This window comes from Haemaphysalis longicornis, unplaced genomic scaffold (assembly GCF_048455015.1).
Source record: "Haemaphysalis longicornis isolate Haplotype H1 unplaced genomic scaffold, Haemaphysalis longicornis Haplotype H1 scaffold_12, whole genome shotgun sequence".
NCBI classification, from domain to species: domain Eukaryota; kingdom Metazoa; phylum Arthropoda; class Arachnida; order Ixodida; family Ixodidae; genus Haemaphysalis; species Haemaphysalis longicornis.
Genome location: NW_027526225.1, coordinates 90012418 through 90038443, shown reverse-complemented (window position 1 = coordinate 90038443; position 26026 = coordinate 90012418). Strand labels below are relative to the sequence as shown.

Here is a 26026-nt window from a genome sequence, read left to right as displayed (position 1 = left end):
TGGCCGGTGAGAAAGTCGTTGAGAGGGAGAGTGGGATGAAAGGGTGGCTATATGAGCAGATGGTGGTGATGGTGGGAGAACAGGTTCAGCAATCGAACACTCGTGCTGTTGCTGGTGGGAGAACAGGTTCAGCAATCGAACACTCATGCTGCTGGTGGTGGTGGTGGGAGAACAGGTTCAGTAATCGAACACTCATGCTGCTGCTAGGGGTGGTAGTGGTGGGAGAACAGGTTCAGCAATCGAACACTCATGCTGGTGGTGGTGGTGGGAGAACAGGTTCAGCAATCGAACACTCATGCTGGTGGAGGTGGTGGTGGGAGGACAGGTTCAGCCATCGAACACTCCTGCTGCTGCTGGTGGTGGTGGTGGGAGAACAGGTTCAGCAATCGAACACTCATGCTGGGGGTGGTGGAAGAACGAGTTCAGCAATCGAACACTCATGCTGCTGGTGGTGGTGGTGGTGGGAGAACAGGAGGTTCAGCAATCTAACACTCATGCTGCTAGTGGTGGTGGTGGTGGGAGAACAGGTTCAGCAATCGGACACTGATGCTTTCGCATTCACTGCATCGTATATGTGCTCAGTCGACCTTCATTTTCTGTTAATTTCGGTGGCTGAACAAAGAAGACGGCACTGCTGGCGCAATTTCGGTTTGATCTAGGCCCAAGTAATTCAATATTCTGCCTATGTCTACAACGCCATAGAGGGAGCATAGATTGTTGTTGAAGAAAGTTACTTTCTTCTCAAAACCAGCATGACTGGGCCAGGTACGAAGCTACCAATCCAGCAACGAACCTAAAGATAGAAGTAAATGTAGGTGGATTGTTCCCGAATCAAAACACAATAGTCAGAGAGGGTGCAGTGTCGAAGCAAATTTCTTGATCTGATGCCTTAAACCTAATAATTTACGATTTTCGAGTGCAGAAGGATCTGTGAAGTTTTATATTTGTTTGAGACTTTTATGTCTGTGTGTCTTTTTTAGTTGTGCAAGATGGAGCAAGAGCCTTCGTCAGGTTATGCCCTTTGCTCTCTCCCCAATGTGTGTTACAAAAAAAATCAATAAATCAAAAATAAAAGAAAAAAACTGCTTCAACTCCACTCGAATTGGAAATCATCAGATTATATGTGCGCGATGAGGAAGAACGATATTGGGTCTTTATTGCACGTCAGGTCACAGGAATCCCGACTGTGAAGCTCAATGACGCCAGCCACAGCAATCCCGGAACGCCTCTATCAGTGGTCGCTCCGGGAGTTATCAGTACTTGCTTCAGTAGTATTCACCGCTTGTGTGGTTCCACCGACCACCTGTAGCTTGGTGTGGCCGCAGATCATCGGATTCTGATGGTTGTTCACTTCCAGCTGGAAAGACGCCTCACCCTGCGTAAAATGAAAAAACAAAAAAAAAACGTTCGCAGCCACTTTCAGAGCACTAATTGTCAGAATAACCTAGAAACTTTCACGGTCACCAGGAAGTGACCCAGAAAAAGTTGTTTATTTCGCTTACCGACATTTCAGGAGTAGCACGAGAGTGTAATACAATGGTTCAGATTTTCATTCTGCAAAGTCAGGAGGTTCTTGCTACGAAACGATGTCTCTAACCACCAGTATTATGTGGCGTGCTTTCCAAAGCCCGTGGGCTCAGGTGCAGCCTGATATCTGATGACATGCTAGCCAGGTGATCAGCGGACGCATCACAAAGTACTCCTACTAATGAAAGCTCTCGTGAAGGCTAAATACACTCATGTTCTCGACAACGTCAAAATTAAAGCAGTTCCACTCAACGCGAAAGCTGTCGGAAGTGCAGAGCAGTTCACCTGAATTTGGGTAAATTTTGCCCCATGTGGTCCGTCCCCAGCCTTTGATTGAATTTTAACCGAATTCTTTCGAACTGATATTAGCAGTATTTGCAAGCAGCCCCGTTGTGGCTTTTCTTTATTGATACACGAGCACGCACTCCCATTACTTTTGGATGTTTATTTTTTATTTATTTACAAAATACTGCAGGCCTTTTTGGGGCCCAAGCAGGAGTTGGGTACAGATACAATATTATGATACACGTTAACATTGCAAGCAAAAAAGTAAAGATAACTAATAAAAGCAGCGAAAAGGAAAAAAGCAAGGGTATAGTAAAGCCGAGGTTTGGCATACAAGGCATGCATGAAAAACATGAAGAACTGGAAAAAAAGAAGACCATTTATAACGCCATACAACAAGCAACTGAAATGGGGAGAACACAGGACAGCTGAAATTTTACATGTTAAGGACATTTTCAATTGATCGGGGTACATCATTTGATAGAAATATGTGGCTGGGGAGGGCATTCCAATCTATTATGGTTCTTGGAAAGAAGGAATGTTTAAACTTCTCTGTACGAGCAAAAATGGGAGTTAATCTACAGGAATTGTGATGTCGTGTGGGTCTAGTGGATGGAGGCTGAAGGTAGGTAGAGGAGTCGAGCTTTAGGTCCTGATGCCACAGATGAAAAAGAAATTTTAGCCTAGCAAGCTTTCTCCGAGATTCTAAGGAGCTAATTCCATTTGCGTTGATTAGTTCTGTAGGAGAATCAGACCTTTTATAACGATTATACGTAAAACAAACTGCAAGTCTGTTAATCTGCTCAAGTTGGTAATATCTTTCTTATAGAAGGGGTCCCAAACAATACATGCATATTCTAGTCTAGACCTAATTAACGAGTTGTAAGCCAACAGTTTAATATGCGGGGCCAAGTATTTGAGCCTGTGTCTGACGAGATCAAGTTTGCGACGAGCAGATGCGCAGACAGCATCGATATGTTTGGACCATGTTAGGTGACTAGTGAGTGTTACGCCCAGGTACTTAAAGCTTTCAGTTTGAGCAATTACAACGTCATTAATGCGGTATTGGAATTCAGCGGGACATTTTTTGTTGGTAACGCGCATGAACACTGCTTTCTCGAGATTAGGTGCCATGTGCCACTTATCGCACCAGTAAGAAATAGCCCTTATACTACCATTTAAAACAACCTGGTCATTGTTATTTTTAATTTCCTTGTAAACTAAGCAATCGTCAGCAAATAATCTAATAGTAACGCTCTCATAAATACAGGCTGTTAGATCATTATGTAAATTTAAAAAAAGCAACGGGCCTAGCACGCTTCCTTGCGGGACGCCAGAATGCACGGGAAGGAAGTCAGAGTAGTGGCCATCTACATCGACGAACTGACGGCGCGTGTTTAAGTAGGACGATATCCATTTAACTAGGTTGGAAGGGAATTGTAATCGGTTAAGTTTCAATATCAGACCAGAATGAGAAACCTGATCAAATGCTTTGCTGAAGTCCATAAATATTATATCCGTTTGACCAGATTTATCGAGAGTGGACGCGACTGTACGAACGGTAGAAATGAGTTGGGTGGTGGTCGAGAAGCCTTTACGAAAGCCGTGTTGAAACGGAGTTAAAAGATTATTGTCTTCTAGAAATGTAATAATAAAATTTGCAATACAGTGCTTCAGCAGCTTGTAGGATGTACACGTGAGTGATATCGGACGATAGTTTTCGATTTTTGTCCGATCACCTTTTTTAAATACAGCGACAACACGAGCGATTAGCCAGTCCAGGGGCACAGTAAAAGTGATTCAGCATAGCGGCAACGTGTAACGTGCAAGTGATTCATCATAGCGGCGAAGAAATGTGTTTGGAATGCAGTCAGGGCCGCATGACGAATTCGGCTTTAGATTCAACAGAATCGAAAAGATACCCTCATAGGTTATGAAATCAGAGCTAAGGTCGTCCGTTTTATTGTTATATGTGTCACATAGGCTGGTTTTTGAAAAGACGGAATGAAAGCAACGGTTAAAATGCGACGCAAGTTCTTTGTGGTCGTCAATTTTTTTCTCCGTAGATCGAAACGTGATCAATCGATGTTTTACCATTTTCTTCAAGATGGTGCCAAAACTTTGCAGGGTCAGGCTTTAAGAATTTTGTAACCGTTTCAGAATAATAGAATTGTTTATTGGCACGTATACTTGCTGTCCACCTTCGTCGCAAGGTTTGCAAGTTTACTTTGTTATTACTTTTGTGTTTTCTATGTCGCTTTATTTTGCGTATTTGGTGAATTATGTCGCGGTTTATCCAGAGATTTCTGCGGTGTACTACCTTGGTGCGGTTTGGAATAAAGTTATCGAGACAGAAATGACAGACTGATTTAAATTTGTCCCAAAGGATATTAACATCGGTATGAGTGAAACCATCCAATGCCAATTCAAGGTAGTCGAGAACAGACTCATCGTTTGCTCTGGAGTAATTTTAGATGCGACTGCATCTCATTCACTCGCCTTGTCCCTCCATACGGCGTTGTTGTTCGTCCACACCCCTCCCCCTACATTATAAAAAAAAATAATAGTTAGCGGCGCCCGATTTCGATCCCACGACCCTGTGGGCGGAACGCGAGGTACATGGTGCTCTTCCCACTGCGCCACAAAACCGAGACAGAATCGAACGCTGCGAACGCGCCTTATATCCTTGAATCATTTAAACTACGTTAAGATGCTACTGATACAACGCATGATGGGGCAATGCTTAACACTTGCAATAAAAGAAAAGAAGCTCCCACTTACAGCAACAATGATGGAGTAAAAGTCGTTGCGACAGCGAAGCCCCAAGCATACCACTTAGAGAGATTGACCAAGATTGGCCAATAAAACATAATAATAATATTCATAAAACATAATAATCATACGCGTCCTCGACACGTTTCACGCGATTTCAGAATCTACCCAACGGAAACACCAAGTGAACCCCACGATGCGTCGCATCTACACACTGCAGGGTTCCCCTCGCTGGGAGGTGGGCGCAATTTTTTAATCAATTTTCGTTTTTTCTGAAACGCGGGGGTGAGAATTACCCAAATTACATGAAAAATATACTAGCTTGTGGTCAGAGATGCCTTCTTCGACACTAACCTGAACATGAGATAATGACCGGCTGTGAAATACAAGATCAAGTGTAGTGGACGAAGTTCCCTGATCGCGCGTCGGAACGTTGACCGCTTGGCAAAGGTCGGAGGCGAGCATTATATCGAAGATAATTTCGTCAGATGGAGAGGGAGATGATAACTTAGACCAGTCAATATGTGGAAGGTTAAAATCACCGGCAATGATTGTGCAGTTTTTAGACAGCCTGACTGTGTGATCCTGAAGCTTTTTCAGAATGTCCGTGTCAGCGGACGGTGAACGATAAACTGCAATAAGATTAAACGCACATCCGTAGCAATGTACTCTGAGGCACAAGCTTTCGTGGTCAGGTATCCGTTCAAGCAAAGTGACAGACAGGTTTCTGTCTACAATAACGGCTACGCCACCACCACGAGAGGCTCTGTCTCGTCTATAAACCTTGTAGAGAGGGGGAACTATATCGCCATCACTAATGCCTTCCCTAAGCCACGTTTCAGTTAGTACAACTACACGGGGGGTTATGGCACAACAAAACGCTTTCTAATTCAACACTTTTGTTCAATACGCTTCTGGCGTTTATATTTAAAAGGCGTAGTTGCCGTGGTGTAAAGCACGGAACCCGTCATGCGCTTTCCGTGGTGCTTTACGTTGGAAGGGTTACGACGTCATGCACTTTTCGGGTGGGAGAAACTTTTACCCTCTCGTTGTTATCTTCATCCCATACAAACGTGTCGTCATCAATGTGTAAGTTTATCGTGGATTAGGTAGACGTTCTTCCCATTGGCTTTATCAGTTTTTGCGCTTTCTCACAGCAACTTACGCCTTCGAAGTGTGCGCTGAGAGTAGTTATTTGATATAAAGATGTTAGTTCCTTTAAGTTTTTTGGCATTTTTCAGAATTGTCTATTTTTCATTAAAGTCCTGCAGCTATAGAATTGTAGGGCGGTTTCCGCCCTATAATTCTATACCTGCCTGTAGACGCCCAAAGCTTTCCCATCATGCATTTTCTTCTAGTGATAAGCAGCGGCACCTTTTCTTACCCTAATAAAGCATTTAAACCAAATTTCAATACCCCTTAGTTTCCCTCCTCATAGTGGAGTGAATACGTGGTATTCGTTGAAATGTTTAGCTGTCAATTTCTTCGCTTGACGACACTGGAAACGGTAAAGACATGGCCGATGCGCCACGTAGATGGCGCGGCTTGGGCCACTGTGCCCGCACGCCGAAGAAAAACAACACCGGCGTGCGTCGTCTGCTCCGTTTCTTGGTTTAAACACGATTCTCAACGGTGGTGTCAACATAGACGATATTAAAGGGAGAGACAACCGATTTTTGTCGAGTATATATTCTCTATCCCAAATGAAAGGGCATCACTTAAAGCACCTTGGCGAGAAACGGTTTTGCTGATAACGCCCTAGAACTTTTTAAATCGTAATTTTTAGATTTACGAGCCGTATGTGTCCCTCTCAAAAAATAATGCTGGCAACCATGACATAGAGTAGCTCGGCAACATACTTTTTGTATATATGCGAAATGGAAAACGATATTTAAAAACTTGTCCCGTGCTAAAAATGTTTGAATCGCAGGCTTTCTTGTTCCTTTATGTGTGTTTTTAATGCAATGGTCTATTTTGGACGAATGCGCCATCTGTTGGGATAGACGATAGGCAGAATCTGGCTTCACGTTGTGGAGGTGGGAAGTTCGATTCTCCCCGGGCGCGACGTTTTTTTTTTTTTCTTTTTTTTTTTTAAACGCTGCCGTTGGCGTATTTGGAAACTGAAATCAAATATTTTGGAAGAACAAACGCCCCTCACTCAGGCAGAATCGTCAAAGCTCCTTCACTGGGTCTGCTTACTGAACGCTGCCGTTGATTCTGGGCATGGAGGCTCAGTTAGCCACACTGAGAGCACCCCAGCGACGGTGGGCGGCGTGTTTTTAAAATTTTCAAAATAATGTTTAGAAATACATATGCAATTTAACATTGTACAAATATTTGTATTAAAAGGTTTTCAATACCTAAATACACGTTTCAGCCGTTACAGTAGCTGCTAGGTTTGCAGGTCACGTGACAGGGACACATATTGTAGTGTCAAGTTTCGACACTACGAACCGCCACCCTTCCGATTTCAGGAAGTTTGCTGCCAAATTAAAATTATTTCCCCCAATTTGTTTAGAAATTGTTTGGGGTTACCGGGATATATAAAACACTGGCTTTCATATGAGCTAGATAACATATACGCGACAAAAATCGGTTGTCTGTCCCTTTAATCGCACTCACATTGGACTCGACGCAATACTTTTTGTTCGTTGAGGTAGAGTTTGCTAACGCGCAATACAATCATGTGCTTAGCACGGACAACTGTCGCCATCCCGCGGAGCCCGAAGTGACGACTGACGGACCACTCACACAGTTGCTTGCATGCGCGCCTCGCCAGTGACTACAAGCAATAGTGTGTTGCAAAACAGCGAATGATAGAGGAAGCGTAGTGTTCATTATTCGGAAAGCACAGTTCTCTTCTTCTACCGCTGAAAAGAAAAGTATAGTACTTCTGCGTACTGCCAGTGACGATATATGGGGCAAAACTTGTGCCTTGCTGCAGCCCATGAAGGAACGTTTAGGTTCTCGACAACGTCAAAACTAAACAGTTCCATGAAAGTAGAAAAAACTGCGCGTAAAAGACAGGACCATGACAAGTAGACAGGACAAGCGCAGAAATGACATATATTCTTCTTCATTGTTTCAATAAAGTTAGTTGTGAGTCTGCGCTTGTCCTGTCTACTTGTTACGGTCCTGTCTTTTACGCGCAGTTTTTTCTACTTTCATGATGCTGCACCAACTAGCCCAACAACATGCTGTACTAAACAGTTCCACTCAACGTGAAGGCCGTCGGAAGTGCAGAGCAGTGATTCGCCATACGGGCTGTGGCGCCGTTCCCCGCTCTATGCCACCACCCCTCACGCTCGTCCACTCTCTGTCTCACTCTTCTCTCGATGAATTGAACAGATGTTTGTTCAACGCAATTCAATTTTTCCGCCTTCAAAGTGCTCGCGCGCCTTCTCCTGGGACAGCTCGTATCCTTCTTTAGCTTTATATTTTGTTCATCTTTTGTTTCCTGTTCTGTCTGGTACAGCACGAGCGGGAGTTCGGTTCTTTTTGTGCTTGCTTTCATCTCGCACGTGCTGCAGCCTTTCTGCGCCATTTTTAACGCGTCATTTTTTTATTCGGCGACCATTTTTTTTTGCGTTTACTGTCGTAAAAACCAGCCCAATGAGCATTCCTAAGTGAATGGATGCGGGGTCTTCCGGTTAAGTACACATATTTTGCCTCAAATGTACCCTGCAGTTTTTTTTTTTTTTGCGTTAAATAATGGGGACATGTATGAGAAGCGCCAGTGGTTCCAGGAGTTTCGAATGTTTCTGCGTATATAAACATCTTGTTCAAGTATCTTCTCAACTGTCGGCAGGAAGGAGGAATAAAGGGACGAGCGTGTGTATTTTCGAAGCATCTGTTTGACGTCGCGTGACTGTTCGGGTCCGCGACGCGGCGTGACTGCGGTGGCTAGATCGAGTGACCGCGGACGAGCTACGGCGACAAGCAGGGCCCCTAAAGTGCTCTGCACTTAAAACACTGACATTTATCAGTGCTGATAAACAGAACGGTTAACTGCAAAACGCTACATTCGAAATAGAAGCGTAGGCCATCTGTCGCTCGGTCAACACATGGATTCCCGGACTAGGGAATTGATTGATTGATTGTAGGGTTTAACGCGCCGACGCAACGCAGACGATGAGGCGCGCCGTAGTGGAGGGCTCCGGATTAATTTTGACCACCTGGGGATCTTTATCGTGCGCCGAAATCTCGTACACACGGGCGTTTTTGCTTTTCGCCTCCATCAGAAAAGCGGCCGCCGCGGCCGGGAATCGAACCCGCGACCTTGTGCTCAGCAGCGCAACACCTTAGCCACTGAGCCACCGCGGCGGGTGACTAGGGAACCACTCCTACATTATGGCTCACTAAAGTTTCATACTACCACTACTGAACGCGAATTTCTCGTTCGAGGTTTGATTTCCGGAACAGAAATTGAAAAAAAAAATACTGTGGTTGATTACTCCGTCATAGGAATTGGTAAAACACGAAAGGGACATGTGCAGCGAAGTCTGCAGCTGAGCATGATTTGAGGGTCGGCAGCTGTCTTGTGGGTGTGCTTGGCGATCGACGTCCTGCTGCCGGGTTGCTTCGGCAAAGGTGTACTGGCGTCATTTCCGTGACGCATATGATGTCAGTGAGATCTTAGGGTATCGCGGCATAAAACATTTTCGCGCTAAAATATAAAACCTGAAAACGAACAACCCTAAGCATAATGTACTCCTTAGTACTAAAAGTTGCTTCCTTGCAAGAAGACGCTGTGTGCAGGGTTGCACCCTTTACAGGCCGCTGGTTTCGTTGTACTGGTGCCATTTCCGTGACAGATATGACGTAGGGAAATCTTCGTGAATCCCGGAATAAAACACTTTCGTGTTAAGAACAAATTCAACGCCACTCCACTTAGCGAAGGTGGATTACTAGCGCAGCTGTTTGTGGGTTATCGGTGTACCACAAACTCTCTCCTAAACCGCGCCGTCACGCCGAGGAACTGTTTAGTAGAACTGTAGCCAGGCTTGAGCTATCCGCCTTGCCCTATTCGGCGCCCCGACGGGCATCGTGCTTACACTTGGCGGGAGCGACCTGATCGTCGTCGGTCGTTTCCTACCACGGCAGTCGCGCCCATTGACACTCATTTTCTATTTTTTTTCCTGCGCAACTACTCACTTCACTGAGCAACGCCTCAGGCTTCACCTTGGCATCTTGCAAGGCTTCACTGTGCAGCTCTTTCTGTGGGTAAGCCACCTCATAAAAACCGAGGTGTATACCGCTACCCTTAAAGTCGGCTCCACTTCTAATCAAAAATGCATTGCTGCGAAGATGTTTTATGGGCAATATACGTCATCTTGTACATCTTATATTAAAATATGAAGAGCCAAAGCCGAACAGGTGGCCGACGGGACAGGGGGTGCCAAAGTAAGGAGGGAGCGGCTTCTCGTCCTACGGGCTCAAAAAAAAAAAAAAAACAGAACAGCTTTGCCGGAAAAAAAGGCGGATAATACCAGCGGCTAGACGACGTATACATGGTAGAACGAATGGACTACCAACTGCAAGGAAACGCAACCGGGTGTGCCGTGATTGTCGGCCGCTCGCGGCGTGCACAATGAAAACCCTTGTGTTTCTATGGCACAGCTTTCAAACGTCCCTCGTAGACGGCGAGTTTTGCGTCATGGTTTCAGGTATCTCACCGGTATCCCCAGGTATCTCACCGCGGCCACTGAAGTTGCGCTGCAGTGAAAAGCGCGAGACGGCTTCGCTAACGGCCGATACCAAACAGAACGCACGGCAAGGAGTCGTATACAAGCATCGAATGCGGGCTGGAGTAGCGGCATTTGGCGTTGCGAGTTAACACGCGGGTGCCGTATTCACAAAAGCTCTTTGCTCGCACGATGTGGTCAAAGCAGTTTGTGCTTACACGGTACCTGGGCTTTCAGTTCACTTTTGGCGGGGAGTCTAGCTCGCACAAATGTCAGTGAACCCCAGACTTCTATTACTGTTCTTTTACGTGCGCACGACTTTCTCGACCTCGGCTCGTGCCTCAGCGCAGAAAGCTCAGATGGGGCACGCGAATGTATTATCCTATCTACCGCTGTTTGCTGACGACTTTCAACTCCTGGAAAATGTTCACTATAAGTGTTTAATATAACGTTTTTCGTACGCGGAAACTAATTCAGACACTCTACAAAAGCAAACGCTTTATTGAAAAGCAAGAAAAATAAATATGTGTCCGCCGAGGAGCTGTTTCGTTAGCATTTACAGCTTCCGAAAACAACGGCGTGTCTTTGTGCAGATACGTTTACTAACGCAAGGAAGGCTGAGTTTTCTTCATTTCATGGGTGAAATCGGATTGAATTTGGGCAAACTTTATTTGTGCCTGCAGATCGGCGTTTTTCTGCGCAGTGACGAGGGCCCGGCGTCATCATAGGGGTTAGCAGTTAAATAATGGCATGAAAGTTAACACGTGCTCGCGTGTCATGTTCTTTTACCTTTGAAGGGAATGCAAATTTTGCTACCAATATGATTAATCGTACAACACGTGACAACCGCTGCAGGAATAACGGCGATCGAACCGAATTAAAAATGCCGCGTGGCGCACAGTTGGTACACCTGGCCTATCAGGCGCGCTAAAGTAGATCGTAACTGAAATTAAGAGTGAAGGAAAGTTTGACATCCACCTAAATGCAGCCATACGGCTACAAAGGACTTTCCTTCGCACAAACTTACTCCGCCTTGGGGATTTCCCCTAAAATCTGGTCGATTGAAATTAAGAGTGTTTTTGGGCGAATTGGCTCATTACTGTAAATGAAGATTTAGTGACGCGAGTACAAGGACGGCGAAAAAGAGTGGGCAGGCGCTACTCGTAACTGATTTAGTTCAAAACCGGCTGGCATATAATAGCAATAAACCGAAAAAAAATGCGAGCATTAGTCAGAAAATCTTTTTCTAGAAAGGCTCGCGTACGGGGGGTTGATCGATGTGTACCCAAGAGCAAAAAATTACGGACCACGAAAACGGCAAATTTGGGTGATTTCTTTGCCGCACAGCAGCCCGGGGTACTTTGTGCCGTATTTTTCATTACTGCAATAACTATACGGCATCGCGCATGCGCACGGCAGTTTGGCGGGCAGCTACCGGAAGAGAAATAACCTAAAATCGCCATTTTCCTGGTCCGTAAACTTTTGATCGTGGCTGTACGTAAATGTAGATTAGCTCAATTGGAAATACTTCGAGTTATTTACGTTGGCTGAATAATGCGGACACAAGCGCACTAACCCAGTGAATGAAACTCGATTAAATGTCGAAATCAGAACCTGGATTGGCTCATTTCGAGAGCTCCACAAGCCATGTCTCGCAAAGTTATTCATTTCGTCTAAATGAACTTGAGCCTGTGGAGAGCCTCTGGGATAAGGCAGGAGTAGGGACGGTTTTTTCAGCGCTCAAGAAACTGGCGTCTTTGTGCGCCAAGGTAAACTGCAACGACAGTCCAAGAGTCGTATGTGAGAAGAAGCATGAAATGTGAAATGTGAGAACAACGTGGTGTACGAGGTCCCACTTTCATGCGGACGACTTTACGTAGGTCAGACTGGTAGATGCCTGAATGATTGCCTTAGAGAACACGCTTACACCATGCCCACAGGAACGGGCAGCAATGTTGCAATACATTGCAAGAAATGCGAGAAAAGCGATTGCCCCTCAAAGTTGAAAGAAACGCTCGTTTTGAAACGCTATCGAGACGCTCGCTCCGGGGAAATATTGGAGGCCTCACTGATTGGCATTCAAGGGGAACAATGTGTGAGCACGCCATCGACTGCCCTTTTGGAAAGAGAGGTGGCATACCTAGCCAGTTGAACCTCCCTTGTACCAGATGGCAAGCTTGACACTTCAAGGCTGATTGTTTTATCCTTGATGTAACCTTCCATTGCATACTTGGAGTGATATCTCATCCTTTAACGGGCGCATGCTTGCAGCCACTGGTTTTTTCGTGTATTTAATGTCGGGTAATAAATCGTACTTTAGTTGTTCGTCAGCGCTCTACTTTGTCACTTCTTCCGTCCTCGTCCCGGCGCTGTTTTTTAGTGTGAACTCTAGAGAGTAAGTGTGGCAGGTGTGACGTCACGTCGCGAGATCCGACGCGGAGAGGCGCCGCAGCTGCGCTCTCTCGAAGCCTCGCCGCTGCGGTACCACTTGACCTGGCGAGGGTTCAACGGCTGCTTCGCCTGTGCTTGCATGGTCGCTCAGTCTCGCCTAGGACGGCGCCCTGGTTGCGCCGTCTGAGCGTGCACTTCAGTGCAAGCGAAGAGATGAATCCGATCATCCAGTAGATCTAGTTAGCCGGCAGGCTGCTAAATCTCAAGCCGCCTGCTGAAACACCGGAGCAAAGGGCGCCCCTACTTTCATGAAGCACTATGTGTGTAGTCTTCGACAAACCAAGTCAAACAGACCTTTCGCTCGCTATAACTGGGTTGGAAGTGTTAAACCTGGACCATTTTTTTAGGGCGCAGCCCTGAGCCGCGTCGCCATCGTGAGCGAGTGAACGATAACAAGACCGACGAGTGAAAGAAAGCAAAGGAGGAGATTACCGCTAAATTGTGAGGGGGGGCGGTTTGCAGTGGCGGCGCGAGCCGCTCTCCAAAAGTGTGCGGGGGGGGGGGGGTTAGGCAGTATGCTGTGCCCGCACGAGACGCCCGCCTGCGCGACGCTGGCGAAAACGTGAGGGGGGGGCGTGCACGTAACAGTGTGCGTTTATAAGACGGGGGTCGCAGTCCCTTCCTGGATCGCATTTCGCACCGCCGAGGCAGAGGCTCATCATCGCTGCCGTCGAGGGAACCCGTGAGTGATTGCTGCCTCAGTGCACTGCTGCTGAGCTTAAATATCGCCTTAAAGAGTATCGTAACCGTCAGCAATTTTTTTCTTGCAGCAATCGTGTCTTCTCGAGTGAATGAAATGACCGCGGTACATCGAAATGCCAACTCAGCTTGGCCGTGCCAGAGCTCGACATCCATGGCAGCCACAGAAGCGGGATAGCCGTGCCGGCTGCCCCCGACAGCTCCATTCCCGACGACCAGCACAGATGAGAGTATGGGGACGAAAACGAGGACCGTTGGGCTGGAGCACGGTCACCTACGCGACGAAACGACTCAAGGGCGGACTTAGATCAGAACGGGTGAGTATAGAATCACTTTCTCCATACAAGTGATCCCCGAGTCAACCATTACCCGCCGCGCTGAATAGACTGCCTCCAACAGCTTTGCAGCCAAACATTCAGCCTTTCGGCACATAGCTGAAGCAAATACAGTGCGATTTTCCATTGGGGATGAACAGCACTTAGAAAATTTATCAACCAGCGACAACTCACACTGCCACCGGCATCGGAAGGTGAGGTGCGTAAGGTCCCTGTTGAGATTGTGGACGCAACTCAGCCTACTGAAGTCACCCACGAAGGAGTCATGACGATCCAACCAGAGCACACCGAAGAATGCATTGCCAATCGCATTCGTTGCGAATTGTTACATTCTGGGATTTCAAATCGTGGGAAAGAGGTGCAGGCTTTTAATCGCAGTTGATACGCCACGTTCCCTTATGGAAGACTCTCCGTGGACTACAAAATCTTTCATGCTAATGAGCGCCTGTCTAGGGTACTGGCATTCTTACAATGTCACGGGCTTGGCCTCATGGACCAATTCTGCCCCTCAAAGGGTTTTAGGGGCGAAGCGCCTTAGGGGCTGGGGCTGTTGGCGTCTCCTGTCGTCGTCGTCGTACTCATCGTCTCATATAGTCACGGGACTAAAACACCGGGACACTCGTTTACGCCTCGTGCTAGAACGCGTCATGTTTCAAAAGACACGAGACTTTTACAGCAAAGCTGTATACCTGTACCCTCCAATGGTTTCATCTCCGTTGCCAAAAACGCCGAGGCGCCAAGAATACACTTATACAGTGCATGCTTCGCCCCTCCACAGGTTTCGCGTCAGTGGAGGTGGCACGGGATTTTTTGGAGTCACTGCGGTCGCACGCGTGAAGAAGGCAGCTAGATGTGACGCAGCGCCATTGTGAGGCAGTGTGAGCGGAGACTCACACGGTCACGTATGAGGAGGGGTATCAGCTGAAACGAGCCCTGGAAGGTCTCGCCCTTGGTCAGTTCGCAGGGGGTATTTGCGAATTGGCAGGTCGTCGAGGTGGTTGTTACGAGATCCGTGGTCGGGATCTGCTTCAGAGTCCAGCTGACCATCACAAATGCTCCCACGTCGCTGCCTGCGGGAGCATGAGCAGTGAGGCTCATAAGAAAATGCGCCGGTAAAGGCAAACAAATGCCCAAAACGGTGTAGAAATCTTTGCTTTAACTGAAAGACAGTACGTTGCGTAGCTCTCCAGACTTTTCTTCCAAGGCCGAGGACGCCTTGAATGAGGGCGGAATACGTTTATCTTGCACGGTGCAAAACTATTAGGAATTATGTTATGTTCAGACTGCCAACGTAACAGCCATATGGTGCGGAGTGGACGGATAAAAACGGCGTTTCACGCAGTTCGGTTGGTTGAGGCGTCAAATGACGACACTATTTAAAGATATTACGACAGTTCCGACAACAGTCTGAACGCGGCCTTAGGCAATATTCAGACTATTGCCACAACTGTCGTAATAACTTTAAACGATGACGTCATTTCACGTCTCAGCCAGCCAAACTGCGTGAAACGCCGTTTGTTTTTACGTCCATACATCATAGAGTTTCATACTAATAAATACTAGAGGGAAATCTGTCGCTGCAGTCGCGGGCCACCGTTGGCGGCGCCATTGCCGCTAGCGATGTTCCTCGCCTCTTTGGCGACTCTACCGGGACCACGCGCTGCCTCCTCGAGTGCACGGCTGCGTGGACTCAGCCAGCCAGGTCCGACGTCAAGAAAGAACAGCACCAGTGGTCTGTCAGCATACTCAGCACTACGACGAGCACGAGCACAGCGCAGCCGACTAAGGCAGCGCAGCGGAACTTGACGGCCACGATGAGACGTCATCACCGAGGCGGCAGCACGGAGTAGGCTTAGGTATAAAGACTATGTCCTGAGGACTTTAGTTATTTTGGTATTAGATGTGTTTAAACTGTAAATATTAGTTTGGATTGGGTTGCTAGACTTCTTTTATGACCTTATAGGTATTAGTTTGATTTTTTAAGGGTTTGAGTGCGATCATGTTTGCTTCAAGGTTTTCTTCAGAATTATAAATTTGTCGTGTCCATCGCACGTCCCCGTGTCCATTTTTTTGTGACAGACAGCACAGTCGTCCCGTGGTCTCCTGCAATGAGGGACAACTCCCACATCGCCAGGCTCAAAATGAAGCTTTTCAACAACTGCTCCGTACTATACTACTACATTTTACGCTTCTACATTCATCTAAATGCTTTATATGATTTAGAAGCTGTTGTTGCTGGGTCTTATCGTAGCGATCTCGCAGCTGCGTGTAGCTATAGCGCTCTCGTAGACCTCGGTGTCGTAGCGATCGCACGCACAAAGAAAGAAGCAGGTAACCTTGAGTGAATTGCTTTCAGAGCATGATATAAAGCACGCAACCGAGCAAATTGTCCTTTTGTGTAGGATACTCAAGCGGGCAATTGCTAGAAAAATATTGTGGGCAGTTCTCCCAAACTATCCCTCAAAAAAGGAAAACTGAGCGTCACGGCATTTCTTGTGTAAATATATATGTATGAGTGTATGCGTTGTGCACCACTCATGGATAACTAGCTCTAAAGAGAGACCAGGTAGAGAACAACAAAAAGACAAATCACAACTAAAAGGGCCGCCTAAAGATCATTTTATACGCGAAGCATATTGGCGAACCCATGCAGGGTTTCCGGCATCGAGTTTTAGCAGCGCGGTTTTTGCCAAAACAACAGCGGATCTGTTGTAGGTCGAGCCTTTCGTCCGTCTGCTGAAGTTGGTGCGTCACACAGGAGTCGACGCAGGTTCCCGGACCCGCCGGTGGCCCCGCGGAAACCAATTCCCAGATACATGGATAGAGGGTGCAGTAGTCTTGTGGGGGCGGGTTCCCCTCCTTTCCGCCTCCCGCACATGACGTTGAGCTTCCCATTCCTTTGCACGGCGAACGCACATTGACGTCCGAGAGGGCACAAGAGAACACACCTCCGCTGTTTCAGCACATGCCCCACTGAATGACACTGGGTTTTTTTTTTACTTCTAGTTTTCATCAGCAGCAGCCTATCCACGCCCACTGCAGGGCAAAGGCCTCTCCCATTATTCTCCAATTGCCTCGGTCCTGTGCCAACTGTGACCAATTTATCCCAGCAAACTTCTTGATCTCATCTGCCCATCTAACTTTCTGCCGCCCCCTGCAACGCTTGCCTTTTGTAGGGATCCACTCTGTTACCCTTAACGACCAGCGGTTATCTTGACTTCGCATTACATGGCCTGCCCACGTCCATTTCTTCTTCTTAATCTCAACTAATATGTCCTTAACACGCGTTTGTTCCCTGACCCACTCCGCTCTCTTCTTGTCCCTTAATGTTACACCTATCATTTTCCGCTCCATTGCCCGCTGAGTCGTTCTCAATTTAAGTTGAACCCTCTTAGTGAGCCTCCAAGTTTCTGCCCCGTAGGTGAGTACTGGTAAGATGCAGCTGTCATACACTTTCTTCTTCTGGGACAATGGTAGGCTGCCATTCATTATCTGAGAATGTCTGTCATATGCACCCCACCCCATTCTGATCCTTCTAATTATCTCTGCCTCATGGTTGGGATCTGGGCTCACAACTTGGCCTAAGTAGATATATTCGCTTATCACTGCAAAACTCGGGCTATTGCAGTCGTGTGAGCCGTTTGTCGGATTCCGACGCCGAAGCTGGCTTTCTCGCTCAATGGGCCATTCAATGCTTTCGCATGAAAAAGCTATGGGGGCTCATGCAATGGCACGCGCTCTTAAACTTTATCAGCAAGTCCTGTTTTCGTCTTTATACATCTACTGCTACTAACAATCCCTGTCGTCATCACTGACCAATACGCGCCTCACGCATTGTAGCCTGTTTCGGTTGTGTTAGGTCGACAAGGGGCACCAAACGTCTTTCGAGGTCGATTCTCCTCCCCGCAAAGTGTCACGACTTGATAAGAACTTAGAGATTGGCAAGTTGGCGCGTCTTTTGCCAAAACACAGGGGTCTGCGCAATTGTAAAATGACGAACTTGAGGCTCGCGCATGTTCTGACTCGTCATGTAACCTCGAAATGCCTCTTGAGCTGCCTGCAAGATAACGGAGCCCGCCACTTAATTCTGTTTTCGCTTTTTTGGAGAGAGGTGCCGTGATTGAGTTGCTGAAAAGCACATCGTCTTGAATTGATTTTTGTAGCGTGAGCTACACTGGGTGAGGTTGAGCAGTTTTGCGTGGCTCCTGGAGAGCCGTGCTGCGCATGCGCGAGGAGCAGTGACGTCTCACCACGCACATAAGGAGCGCCGGAGCCGCCGCAGCCGCGGCTGAATTGGGTCGGATTGGATTGGATTGAATTGGAAATCGTCTTAGCAGCAGTAACCATGATAATCAGCTAATCCTAGACAACCAAAAACCCTAAGAATGACCAGCTCAACCTTAGCTGACGCTACGTATATCCTGGCATAGCCGAGCTAAGCCACTGCTAATTTTTAAAGCAAAGCTTTTTACCTCTACCGCCCAAGGGTTCTTTCGCGACCGTTGGTGTCACCAGAAAACTCCAGCGAACAAATAAAATAATTTACTGCCACTGCGGTAATCGAGTCTGGAACTAATAGACTAACAAAGCGAGAGCCCGTTGTCTCACCGATTTAGCTGCGAGCCCACGCGAAGACGGGAAGACAGGTGGTGTGCTCACCAAGCACATTTACGGGTTTACCCCGCGCGTTCTCGCTGAATGCCACGTGAAAGCGTCACGCGACCACTCATGCCCGTCTAGCGGCCCTGTGCGCGCCTTGCTCACGTGCTAATAGTTACAAAAATTAAAGGAAGCTCACACCAATGCATGACATCTCACTTCTAGTACGCCAATGTGCTAAAGCCTGTGGCCTCCAGTGTTCACGTAAAAAATCACAGCTCCTTGTCGTCCGCCCTCACGCCAAATCAAGGAATACATTCAAATACTTTTTGATGGCCAGGCCCGTGGGCCAGGCCATCACTCCAAGCCCCAGCATCAAGATCCTGGGCCTGCATCTCGAGGCTAACACCAAGAGTGACGTCTCCTTGCAGCGCCTCAAAAACAGCATTAATCAAATCATACACATGATCAGGCGAGTTGCCACCAAGAAGCGAGGCATGAAGGAATCCGGTACCTTTCGATTAATTGAAGCTTTTGTCCTCTCGAGAGTCACTCACGTCAACCCCCTGTCTTCTTCTCGACAAGGAAGACATAGAGATGCTTTATATAATGATTAGAAAGGCGGTCGAGCAGGCCATTGGCCTTCTCATGAGTGCGTCCACACAGAGGCTGCTTAGCACGGGGCTCCACAACACGGAGGAAGAGCTGATAGAAGGCCATCTTTCTAACCAGAAGGTCCGACTCAGAACTGTGGTGGGTAACCGCATGCTTCACCAGATTGGCTGGGCAGCCCAGAATGTCGCTCCGCTTGACGTACTCCCAAGCTCTTGGCGACTAAAACTAAAGATGCTCCCTTTGCTTAAAAATATGAACGCCTCACATGACGAGGGTCACCGAAAAGCACGCGCTCAAGCGCTAAACACCACCCTCGGTGGGAATCATGCAGTTATCTGCACAGACGCCTCCAAAAATCGAGGGCAGCAATACGCCATCATCGTGGCTACCTCCAGAACCAACCTCCTTGCGTGTACCTCACTTAGGACCCAAGAAATGACGGCAGCAGAAGAGGCAGCCACCACCTTGGCTCTCGCTCAACCAGGGGTTCGGAGGGTAGTCATCGATTCCCAGCAAGCCTACTGGAATTACCAGTAGGGTTGGGTGTCCTGACCTGCACCGCGCGTGCTAAAAAACCACTCCCCAAACGGTTCCATTCAGCTCATCTGGACACCCCCTCACGCTTCAATGGAGGGCAACAAATACGTCCACCCAACAAGCCTGCGCTTTTACCTCCCGTGCTATGGAGCTGCACGAGGACAGTCACCCGCTTGTCACGTTCAGGGAGATAACCCAGCATTATCGCCTTCTGAGACAGACCGTACCTTCGCCTTACCCGGACATTTTTAGAGAACAACAAACTACCCTACGGCTCATACAATCCGGGCTCCTTCCCACAGCCTACGCGTCTTCACTCAATGTATCCGAATCGCTACGACGCTGAATGTAAATTTTGCTCAGAAGTAGGAACATTCCGCCCGTCATCGGGGTGTGCGACTTTAGCTCTGAGCACCCTCCTCTCTTTCCGTCAACTACCCAACAAGAGCAATGGGAGATGCTGCTGTCCAGGCCCTCTCTACCTACCCAGCTTCAGCGGGTGGACAGAACACAGGCCGCACGGACTGCATATGGGCCCCACAGAAGAAGCAATCACTCCCCAGGGCTGCACTCTGAGCCGTTCAGAAATCTGAACAGCAGTATTTCTTCCTCCTCCTCCTCTGCCGCAAATCTCGTCGCCTCCATCCGCGGGGCAGAGACGGAGAAGACAGATCGTCTAACACCGGGTTGGAGCTTACTTTATTTTATAAAAAAAGTTTCCACTCTTGTGCTACACCAATACAACTCAACCAAACACCGTTCATGCTTCAAGCATTGATTTAACCTTAACAAGAATATCTCTTTGAAGTAACAAATGGTGTGGTTAAGTGCATTTCACTTCTCTCTTGTTTTGCTATTTGTAGAGCGGTGTGAGTGAATTTAAGTGACGTCCCATGGGTAATCGTTATGGGTGCCGTTTAGAGCTTTGCTTTCCAACCTCATTCACGGGGTGGATTGGCGCGTTTTTTGTTTCTCGGTTAACTTGCTTTTGCTCCCTTTCGTCAGGATATTTAGTTAAAGGGGTGTAGATATATACGTGGCATTATGGCGCCATGGAGGATAAGTAAGACACATTGTTGTACGCAACGGTACGTGTCGGTGGAAGGTGGGTGACCTGCATGCGTGCTATAGCTTTATGCACCACTCTTCGTCGGCCCCCTCTTCTGGATTTTGCAAGCGTGTGGTCAAGACACTATGCCATTTGTTAGAAGCTGCATATCCGTCTTCGTCTTGAAGAGGATTTGGGGGATGCGAGAGGTGAACGGCGGTATTTCAAGTGAGGACATACAAAAACGTGCACGCGCGATATTTTACCGATATTTTTTCAATGTGTGGAAGCCACTGAGAAAAACAGTTAAGCGGAATTTATTATGCGGGTCTTTCGCTTGTAATTTTTTAGCGCGCTTTTTTTTTTGCAGACTCTAAGTGTCATTTTAGAAGTAGAAGCCAAAAATAATTTGTTAGCTTTCCACTTCTAAGCTTATCTATTACGTAAAGACTATATGATTGCAGCGCATTCGTTTGGCAATGTTCGGGTGCCGCGTAACCTAAGAGCGCCGGCGCGGAAGGCTATACACCTTTCTGACAGCCTTGGGGCATTAGTACACGTCCAAAGCGCTTCGCACAATCTAAAAGCGCCTGGGGAAAATAGCAGGCGCCTCTGCGCTCTTCTTTGCGCCGCACAAACTTAAAAATGAGGACACATCCGCGGAAGGTCAACTCAAAACAGCCTGCCTCTCAGTCCCGCTTCCAAATAGCAGTACGCAGGGCCGCTCTGTAGAACATCTCGTCAACCGTGGTCTATGCGATTCGGTTATACAGCGCTCCCGAATCGATTCCGCGGCGTGTGCGCGCGGCAAATCAACCTTAGGTCAGACAAGATGCGCTCAAGCGTGCGTAAGTGTCAGTCACGCGAGCTCCGTCTGCTAAAATTGGAGAACATGTAAGCTCGCTTGTCGAAGTGACTATGACATGGTTTTGTAGTTGTTTAACCCCTCTAACGTCATTAGAAAAGCCAATGATAGGCGGTGGCCTTGCTGTTTATTCTTTTCCACTTTTTTCACGTGAGACCAGCTTTGAAGAGGCAAGCGAAAATGAAGATAAATACGCAATTATTGTTGTTATTTTTACTTCTTTCGGTGTCCGCAAGCAACCTGCACCGTGGAAACGGGGGTGGTTCGGCACTGGCGTAATTTTTTAGAGGTGACGTCATCGTAATTGTGGTCGCAACTGGGGATACTAGTTAAAGAAACCGTTGTAAACCGGTAGTCTTACTACCATTCCACGGGCAAGGGTTCATATATATGAGTTGCCTGGTTCTTTCACGCAATGTCATTTCACAGCAAAGCTGTAAATGGCTAGGATCCAGCAGATCGTCTCCGGTCCCAGAGCGATTATAGTGCCTGGTATATTCTAGGCACTGTAGAGCGATGTAGACAGGAATCGCTAGCTAGCGTAGCGCCCCTTTGCGGAGCCCACTCAAATCCCCGGAATCGTAAAACTGCGCTCCACACCCCCGGGGCATGGAAAAAAATCATACAAAATTAAAAAGGTCCTAGGGTCTCCATAGAGTATGCGCCGTGATTACCATACCCGCGCTATAATAAATTTCTACCCACGATTCCTGTATGTTTTGTAGCGTAAGCTACACTGGCCGAGGTTGAGCAGTTTCGCGTGTGCCGTGAAGGGCCGTACTGCGCAAGCGCGAGGGGCATTGGATTGAATTCGACTGGCTTGGCTTGGCTTGGATTAGATTGGATTTGGATTTGATTGGATTAAAGTGGATTGTGTTGGATTGTGTTGTGTCACAGCCGCGGCAGACGCACTGGCGCCGGCGCGGGCCCAGGTGTGCGCCTCAATTGCGCTGTAGCTAAGTCTGACATGCGTCGGAGCCGCTTGATAGCCGTTTCACGTGGCTCGTGAAGAGCCGTGCTGAGCATGCGCGAGGAGCAGTGACTGGACAGGACTGGACTTTCAGTTAATAACCAAGAACTATGCTCAATCGCAAATTACAAACAAACGTGTTTTGCTTCGTGCACCCCTTGGACTACGACCCAGTCAAACCTCACGTTGAGGCTCGGCACCGCAGCTTTCCTGGCCATCCCTCTTCACGGGGTGGAAGGGGTCTGAATTTTTTATCACCATTTATGACCATCTTGATGTTTTAGATCGAGGGTCCTGTGCATCCACATGCTGATCCACTTTAAACACATCACCAGCATATCATAAACATTTTAATAAAGCTTTTTAGTTATCCAGTGACCAAACAATGTTTTTGGCGCTCTTTGGACATAGTTTCCCTTGCGTCAAGAAAATGCAGATAGTATTACAGTAAGGAAAACCCTAACGTGTTCGGCTGCGCAGGTGTCTGTCCGCATTACCTGTTGTACTCAGCGCAGTATATTCGTGACTCGGGTCTCTAGTAATGACCAAAATGGGTTCCCCAAGCTGTCAACGCATTTTCCACCGATTTTCTGCAGAAAATCACCGCGTCAGACGCGTTCATTTAAGAACGGCAACGATGATGATTGATGATTGATAGGAGTATCCCCTTTGTAGCGGGTTGATGACGTGCCATCTTACCAAAAAAAAAAAAAAAAGAAACTAATATACCTATGTTTCATACTCTTCGTTTAGTACTAGCGCGCTTCTCTTAGGGTAGGCACAAAAAACTTATTACGCACAAAATACTAATTTTTTCTATTACAGGTGGTAGCTGTCCTAGGCAATATTCCCCTATCTGCTTTTCGTCCACCAGCATTCCAATCTTCGTTTCGTGGCCTCGACAGCCTTGAAGTGAACTTCCTCCGTGCTACCCTTAAGTCCTAGAGCTTCTGGAAGCCGAATATTTCCCTCATGTAGATTTGGATGGATACCCTCGCATTCTAACACTATGTACCGCATAGTTTCTGTTTCTTTTCCGCAGACCACGCATACCCCATCATTTTGTGAATACTTCCCCACAAAGCTCTTAGTTCGCAAGCAACCTGCTCTATAGCCTCAAAAAGCAAAGCACTGCCCTCGGAATTATCGTAGAAATTTTCCTTTCTGATGTCCAATTTCTCAGCCCTGTACATCTCTAACGACGTTTTAGCTTCCATTTTTTTATCTCCATTTATCTTTTTCTCTCTAACGGAAATTGCCCCTGCGCTTCATCACCGCAACCAGCTGCTCCTCTGCGCGGCACAAAGAGTGTGTTACTGCGAGTATTTTGAAGCCAACATGCGCCATTTCCATAATTTTCCGGGCTTGTTCTGCTCATAAATTACAGCAGCGACGATAACAAAACGAAGGAAGCTCACACCAACGCCCTAAACTTGAAGGTAGCGAAGCTGTACGCAACCTTCACGACCATCACGAGTGTTTAAAGTGCCCATGCAGACAAAACACAAGTTTGGTTCATTCAAAAGATTGTCGTTATAATCGTACTAACACCAGTTTTAATGCAAATTTCACGCAAATAAGCTACATACTTAGGAAAAAAAGGAAATGACCATGCGACCCATTAGCTCATTTCCCGCCACAGAATCTATGACGTCAAAAACCCAGCTGTCTGATTGGCTGAGGCCGGCAAAGGCAAACGCAAATTAGGCAGGGCTTATAAGCTTGCCGTACGAGCTATTTGCGCTTAAATGCAAGGCATATTCTTCTTATACCAGTGACAATTGTGGGGGGAACAATTGAAGTTACAACGTAAACAGTGAAGCAGTTAGTGTGGCACTTTGTCAGATGACACCGATAACACAGCCGTCGGACGCGGTGGACTTGCATGAAAAATACTGACGAACTGACACAAGTGGCACGGAATGATTAGTATCATGAACCTTTATAAAAGTATAGTATGGCAGGTGTAAAAGTCCGGCCAGAAGCAAAGTACTTCAGCAGTATTGCAGCGCCATCTGTGAAAGTGGGAAATAAACAAGATAACCAAACGCTGGCACATCAACTTCAGCAGTATTGCAGCGTCATCTATGAAAGTGGGCGACAAACAAGATAATCAAACGGGCGCCTGTGAGCTGAGAGAAGCCCTGGTCAGCAGACGATATTTAGTTTTAATGACCGGCTCTTAATACGTCATTGTCGACGTCACGAAAACACACGATTTGGTGGGAGAATTGAAATGTTGACCTAAAATATTTGATTCCTCAGTGAATAGAGCATCGTTTGCTGCCGAACAAGCGCTTAGGGCATTATAAAGCGCTAAATCTTTCGAGTAAAAGAAACTTGTATCATGTCTGCAGGGCTCCTTTAAGTCCACGATTGCAGCCGATTTGGTTCTTCTTCGCTGCCGCAACGACCTTTACTCATCATTGTTGCTATAAGTGTGAGCTCCTTTGGAAGTGGTAATCATTGAACATCATCTTGGATTGTCGTACGCTATGACGCGTCTTTCTCGTTCCGAGCAAGTGTCGCCACGATTACGGCGAACGCTGGAGTTCTTTGTTTCGTCCAGTCTTGGCCCATCTCCCGAAATTGGCATGCCTGGCTTGACGAATGGTTGCATGGGACGCTGGCCGATTGTCGCGAGGCACGCATACGCGAGCGCTAGTCATTTTCTTGGTTTTGTTAACTGCTAAGCGGTCGCAGCGAGGCCCGCGCTTACGTGCGCGCGCTCTGCAATTTTTTGCTATTTTGAACAGCGTACACAAAAAATTATCATTTGCTAAACAGTTTCGCTGCTTAAAAAACGACAGCTACGTGAGTAAAAGCAGACGATGTCACGCATTGGCACAATCGCCTATTCAGAACGCGCGGGCGCGTTGGCATCCTCGTTCATCACTTCAGTGGAGTGATACACAAATAAGCTATTGCCGTTCTTAACTTGTAACCAGGTATAGTAACACAGCGATTCTCTCACCTTGGCACGCTTCCATAGAGAGCTCCTTCTGGCCGGTGGCACATGCTGCTACGAGGAGTAGCAGGAAAGCCGGTGATGTCTTCGCAGCGCTCCCCATCCCAACTAAATCTCCCGCGCCCAACTAAATCTGTCTGCTTGCCCTTTGCGTCGCTCTGAATGAGGCGCTGAGTGGGATCTGGGCGCGCTAATATTGCAGTAGTCCGCGTCGCTTACGCCACGAGGGAGGGAGGGGGGAGGGGAGGGATCGTACGCGAGCCTCCAGGTATGGTCCGATGCGAGAGAGAGAGAGAGAGAGAGACAACCTTTAATAGAAAAGGATGACCACTGGTCACGATGGGGGAAAGGAATGGGGAGGGAGGGTAAGAGAACATAAACAAATTAATGCTGGTCGATCTCAGTAGACTCAATAACTGGATGCGAACACAACTGCCTTCAGGCGTTCGCCTAGTGCAAGTTGGGCTTGGTGAGTGGGAGGGGAGAGGAGGAGGGGATTGCTCGAAAAAACAAAACAAAAAGGGCGCCTTTCGTGCATCACCGGCGTCAGCCAGTAAATGAATGCAGGTAGAACAGCAGTGCTACCTTCTGATTGAGTAAAAGCGGGCTTTGATAGCGAGGCTTATTAGAGCGACGGCTGTGTTCTCTGTAAAAGCACGGCAGGAAACACG

The 26026-nt window shown here is 47.5% G+C and overlaps 1 protein-coding gene across 1 annotated transcript; it reads right to left on the bottom strand.

The window, feature by feature from the left end:
• Positions 1–1131: 1131 nt before the first annotated feature.
• Positions 1132–25792, bottom strand: LOC144162063 (uncharacterized). The gene is made up of 3 exons (XM_077692573.1): positions 25362–25792; positions 14648–14823; positions 1132–1375 (listed from the first exon to the last, which is right to left on the bottom strand). The coding sequence occupies exons 1-3, from the start codon at positions 25456–25458 to the stop codon at positions 1232–1234; spliced, it is 417 nt and encodes a 138-aa protein (XP_077548699.1). The 5' UTR covers positions 25459–25792; the 3' UTR covers positions 1132–1231.
• Between the last annotated feature and the right edge of the window lie 234 nt (positions 25793–26026).

Coding starts and splice junctions, on each gene's coding strand:
- LOC144162063 (XM_077692573.1), bottom strand. CDS start 25,458: ATGGGGAGCGCTGCGAAGACATCACCGGCTTTCCTGCTACTCCTCGTA. Junction 14,824..25,361: donor CTCTATGGAAGCGTGCCAAG/GTGAGAGAATCG, acceptor ATGCTCCCGCAG/GCAGCGACGTGGGAGCATTT. Junction 1,376..14,647: donor CCCTCCTCATACGTGACCGT/GTGAGTCTCCGC, acceptor CATTTTACGCAG/GGTGAGGCGTCTTTCCAGCT.